This window comes from Oncorhynchus clarkii, chromosome 16 (genome assembly GCF_045791955.1).
Source record: "Oncorhynchus clarkii lewisi isolate Uvic-CL-2024 chromosome 16, UVic_Ocla_1.0, whole genome shotgun sequence".
Lineage (NCBI taxonomy): Eukaryota > Metazoa > Chordata > Actinopteri > Salmoniformes > Salmonidae > Oncorhynchus > Oncorhynchus clarkii.
The window spans coordinates 67,006,803-67,012,389 of NC_092162.1; the positions used below are offsets into that span (position 1 = coordinate 67,006,803).

General features: G+C 42.2%; 1 protein-coding gene and 1 pseudogene across 1 annotated transcript; one reads left to right on the forward strand and one right to left on the reverse strand.

The window, feature by feature from the left end:
• The first annotated feature begins 659 nt into the window (after window positions 1–659).
• On the forward strand, window positions 660–3,165 carry LOC139368947 (troponin C, skeletal muscle-like). Its single transcript, XM_071108472.1, has 6 exons — window positions 660–801; window positions 1,597–1,648; window positions 1,747–1,890; window positions 2,171–2,285; window positions 2,399–2,535; window positions 2,691–3,165. The coding sequence occupies exons 1-6, from the start codon at window positions 799–801 to the stop codon at window positions 2,720–2,722; spliced, it is 483 nt and encodes a 160-aa protein (XP_070964573.1). The 5' UTR covers window positions 660–798; the 3' UTR covers window positions 2,723–3,165.
• Window positions 3,166–4,463: 1,298 nt separating this feature from the next.
• Window positions 4,464–5,205, reverse strand: LOC139368948 (transcription initiation factor TFIID subunit 13 pseudogene; annotated as a pseudogene).
• Between the last annotated feature and the right edge of the window lie 382 nt (window positions 5,206–5,587).

The window sequence follows — 5,587 nt, forward strand, 5'->3', positions numbered from 1 at the left end:
ATAAACTACACCTTGTTTCAGAATGTAATAATTTCAGAGATTGCTTAAAAGGGCTGGCTTCATTCCCTTCTGGAAATCTGCAAAAAAGGTTTAAACTTGGAGAGTGGGTCCGGAGAAGGAATTTGTTTAGGTTGATGAGCTAAAACATTGTGTCTGACAGGGAATAGATAGGCATGCTGTTACGTTCAGGCACCTCAAACCTGCTGCACTTACAACAGGGGTGTCAAACTCATTGCCTGGGGGGGCCTAGTCTCTGCTGGTTTTTGTTTTTTCCTTTCAATTAAGACCTCGACAACCAGGTGAAGGGAGTTATTTAATAATTATTGACCTTAATTCATCAATCAATTACAAGGGAAGAGCGAAAACCAGCAAACACTCAGCCCTTCGTGGAATGAGTTTGACACTTGACTTACAATCAAAAGAAACAACTGGTAGATGGATACTAATAAAAAGTCTTACTTCAATGCCCAGAAATGTTGTGCGCCTTTCAATAGTGACATGTACCTGAAAACTTCCCAAAACTTCCTAATAGCTAAGTTTACCCCATCAATTAAATGTTTGCAGATTCAAGACCACCACTCTCCACTTTTATTGGCTGGTGGGGGGCCTCAGAACCCTAAAAAGTTCAAGATTCTAAATCTGGAGTCCTGTGAGCATCAGTGGGCGTGTCTTAGGTGACCGGTTTAAAGTGTGTCTGAACTCACTTGACGTCTAGTCTTTCTGTTGAGGTGCACGCGGATTGACCACTCCTTTGGCCTATATTTCCGTGGATATTTAGGGGAAAGCTAATCAGCAACCATGGTAAGAACAATGACTTGAACACATGCAACCAATTACACGAATAAAAGCATAATGAATAGCGAGTTTGTATAGGTTAAATGTGCAATGTTACATTTGGATGGGTACAGAAATTAGGGCAATTAAAATTAAATTAGCCTAATTTTGAAATGATTTATTTTAGAATAATTTCAACAATGTATTGTCTCAATATAAAGTGTAAGGTATAAAACATCCGATTGAAATAGTACAGTAATTAGCTTAGCTCATGATTTCTCAATCATCTTGATAATAACAATCACTAAATTGCTTAACCAAAAAATATAAAGTGCATAAAGTGTCATATGTTTACAGTGTATAGATATATATCTACTTTATATATCTAAGTTTATAGTGTGTATAGATATCTACTTTATATATCTATATCTGGAACATGAAAGTTGTGGGGGCGCAGGGTAGATATGGGTACTTGTCAGGCACACAACCTAAAAGGGAGTCCGACAGCAAGGCTGCGGATAGTGCTTATGCGACAAATTCTGTCGGATTGTATGTCAGTATGGCCATATACGGAGGGAGGAGGGGGGGGGGGGGTGTAATGTGTTGAGCCTTAAATAGCATGGCACATTTTCACTTGGCCTAAGAGCTGTCCGTAGGCCGTATAGGCCTAACCTACCCTTTTTGGGCAGGGCACGTGTGACTGTCAATACAAACACACGAATGCTAATAGCCAATAACTTTTGCTTCAAAAAAATATATATGTTGTCTTGGAGAGATGGTCACTACAATGACTTGACACACGTGGCGCTGTTTTTCCTCTAGACTGACGCGCAACAGGAGGCCCGCTCATACTTGAGCGAGGAGATGCTTAACGGTGAGTAGGCCCATAGCAAACCATGTTGCCGTTAATTCACGTCAGGTCTAATGAATATAATAATTCGTTTCCCGATACTTATGGCCTAATCATTCTAGAGTTCAAGGCTGCCTTCGACATGTTTGACACCGACGGTGGCGGTGATATCAGCACCAAGGAATTGGGTCAGGTCATGAGGATGTTGGGCCAGAATCCGACAAGAGAGGAGTTGGATGAAATCATTGAGGAGGTCGATGAGGATGGTGAGAAACTGCTGAATCTAAAATTGACTAATGTTAGCCTACATGAATGTGTGTGTATATATAAACCTAAATGGAACACTTGCGTTTTGGTAAAACCAATGCCCGTGTTGTGCTCAGGTGACCAGTGTTTCATAAGTACCTGTTAACATTGTCTGTAGTAGTTTTTTATTCGCGCGCCTGTTAACATTGTCTGTAGTAGTTTTTTATTCGCGCGCCTGTTAACATTGTCTGTAGTAGTTTTTTATTTGCACGTGATGCGTAATCTGGCCCTTCACCTCAGGTAGCGGAACCATCGACTTCGAGGAGTTCTTGGTCATGATGGTGAGGCTCCTAAAGGAGGACCAGGCCGGAAAGTCCGAGGGAGAGTTAGCGGAATGTTTCCGTGTGTTTGACAAGTAGGTTACAGGCTTGGGGAGAAGAGGTTACCGTTTACATGTGTGTAATTACAGTCAGCTTTCAAATGATGGCGAAAGGCTCTTAAACTCCTTCCAATGTGTTACTAATGCAGGAATGCCGACGGCTATATCGACAGAGAAGAGTTCGCCATCATCATCCGCAGCTCTGGCGAACAAATCTCAGAGGAGGAAATTGATGAGCTGCTGAAGGATGGAGACAAGAACGCTGATGGCATGCTGGACTTTGACGGTAGGACATAGGGATGATGCCTTTGATTATAACTGTGGTGCTGATTGGCTAATTAGCCTACATATTGACCTGCATTTTCATAATGGATACTGAGGGACTTTTTAATTGACCCTGAAATACATAAATGTTTTGTTCATAATGGATTAATTTTTCAGAATTCCTCAAGATGATGGAAAATGTGCAGTAAAACGGAGACTCATGGACATTCCTCCTTCCTTTGACCCCTGCTGACCTATTCCGATCCTCTATTGACCCACTCCAACTCACCCTCCCTATCTGGTCCATTGCCCCCGTTCATCCACCTCGAAAAACAACTAGACCTGTTCGACAGGCACCTGGTGGAAGTTACCAGAGCTTTTGAGCCCTTCCTGCTTGTGATTGACGCCAAGCTGCTGCTGTTCCCCAAATCAGGTGGGCAAGGCCCGGGATGTGAAAATAACTGCAACTCTACAGAATGGCTCAGTGCATCATAGGCACTCAGCACAACAGCCTGAAGCTGGGAGCTTAGTCAGGACGTAGTCTAATGGGCTGCTTGTGATCGCTGCTTAGACCAATCACGTCACTGTAATCACGTCACTGTAATAACAAATTGTTTGAAAGGAGATATTAATAAACACATGCTCACTGGAAGTTGGTCTGTAGGCTATTATTGAGGAATGTCAAAATGTTTTTGTTTTACTTTGATTCATCCATCTTGTCTTTGATGCCGTTGTTACTGTTTTGGACCAAAATAACAGGCCAGATTAGAAAGCAGTGAAGCTAGGCCTACTTACTCATTGCAAAATACAAATAAATATATACCATCAGGGGGAAATCCTGGCAAGTTTTTAATATATTGATTATGCAAACTAAGTAGCCAAAGGAGTCCCACTTAAAATAGAGTACTGATACAGTGAGTTAAGGCAGGGTTTCCTAAAGTTGGTCCTCCCCCCCCCCAGGGGTGCACCTTTTGCCCTAGCACTACACAGCTGATTCAAAGCTTGGAGTTGGTTGTTTGAATCCGCTGTGCAGTCTGTGGGTAAAAAACAAAAGGTGCGCCTAGGGAGGGCTCCAGGACAGAGTTGGGGAAACCCAGGGTTAAGAGACAAAGGATAAACTCAGTCTTGCAGTTTCATTGCATGCACAGTTAGGTCCATGTGCATTCATTTGCAAACATTTAATAACAGAACAGGCCAAATAGTTTATTCAACTATAACACTATATATCCACTGTCTAAAGTTGTAGGAGCAAGTTAAATGCAAGTTAAATGGTCCCGGAACAAAAACTCATCCATGGATTCATATAGAAAGTCTATATTGACCTCCCCTCTGGGCCATGTCCTCAAATATCTCCGTAAAGGATGGAAGACGGTGTCAAAAGGTGTAAGTTACTGTATTCATTTCACCATGCCACTATGCCTATCCTTAGCGAGGAATGGGACAATCCTCTCACAAGAGCAAAGTTAGCTCACATGACATGATTTATACTGCAAAGCAATATCCTTCAGCAGACAGACTTTAATGAGAACTTTCCAGTATTAAGTTTTCACATACACCGGATAGGTGCAGTGAATTGTGATGTTTTACAGGGTAAGCCATAGTAGGCAGCCCCCTAAAACAAATTAGGGTTAAGAGCCTTGCTCAAGGGAACAGACCATTTTTTTCAGTGTCAGCTCAGGTATTCGAAAGAGCAAAACACTCCGCTACCTGCCATCCTGTTATTCGTCTACGCTATTAGATTGAGAAATTATTTGTGAACAAACGTGTAATTCCCAACTGAAAGGCAGCAACATAGCATCTAGTCTGCCAGAAAGCCACACAAAGATGATTTTGATAAAGATATGTATATAAGGCATTGGCATTTGACATGAGCACAAACATAACTGAAGTCACAAGTGGATGGTCAATTAACATCTCTATGGCCACATCTGCTACAAAATAAACGTTAGATCCTTATAAAAACATGTTTAATAATTATAGCAGAATACACAGCATGGACAATGCAAAAAAAAAAAATCCATGTTGAACCCCATATCCCTCTACAACCACAGGACCTAAGAACCATAGTTTGCTTCATCAAAGGCCTTGCGGGCTCTCTTCAACTCCTCGTTCATCGTCAAGAGGTCCTTCACTCTGGCAAACTTCCTTGGATCTTTCCGGATGAGGAAAACAATGTCTTCCACCTGGACACGGCCCTGGCGTCCGATGGACATGGCTTTGTGTGTCATCTCCGTGACGAACTCGATCACAAGGTCCTCCAGGATGTCCACTGATTCAGTGTAGGGATTCTGGTCGTCTCCAAACCCATACATCATACACCGAAGCTCTTTAGAAAACAACCGTTTTCGCTTGCCGTGGCTCCCATCGGTTCCACCCGCCCCGTCATCCAAATCCTCGTCGAAATTGGTTTCGTCTTCCTCCTCCGCCATTCTACCAGCGCCAAACGGTGTACTAGAGCTAGCAATTGTAGCTAGCGTTAGCTAACTAGCTAATTAATAACGTGGCTAACTTAGCTGGCTAGTTACAAATCCCAGTGTCCAAAGGTGTTTCGCAAACGTTTCAGGAAGATGCCATTGGAATCCTGAAACGGTTTGTGTCGAGGTGTTTATATTTATTTTAGCTTAATATCAATGATAAAAACCTAGGAGCACAACAACAGCCAAACCTCCGAATTAACGATTTCTTCTTCGCTGTATTTGCCACCGGAAGTACTTACAGCACTTGTCTTGGCGTTATTTTGCTTGGAAAAATAATAATACTGCCACCTAGCTGCGGTGAGTGGGGCTCAAATCAAATGTTATTTTTCACATGCGCCGAATACACCAAGATTAGACCTTACAGTGAAATGCTTAACCAACAATGCAGTTTTAAGAAAAACAAGTGTTAAGTTAAAAATAAAAACATAATTAAAGAGCAGCAGTAAAATTGCAGCAGCGAGGCTATATACAGGGGGTACCGGTACAGCGTCAATCAATGTGCAGGGGCACCGGTTAGTCAAGGTAAATGAGGTAATATCTACATGTAGGTAGAGTTAAAGTGACAATTTATAGATAATAAAGAGAGAGTAGCAGCAG

Coding starts and splice junctions, on each gene's coding strand:
- LOC139368947 (XM_071108472.1), top strand. Junction 1,891..2,170: donor TGAGGAGGTCGATGAGGATG/GTGAGAAACTGC, acceptor CCTTCACCTCAG/GTAGCGGAACCATCGACTTC. Junction 2,286..2,398: donor TGTTTCCGTGTGTTTGACAA/GTAGGTTACAGG, acceptor TTACTAATGCAG/GAATGCCGACGGCTATATCG.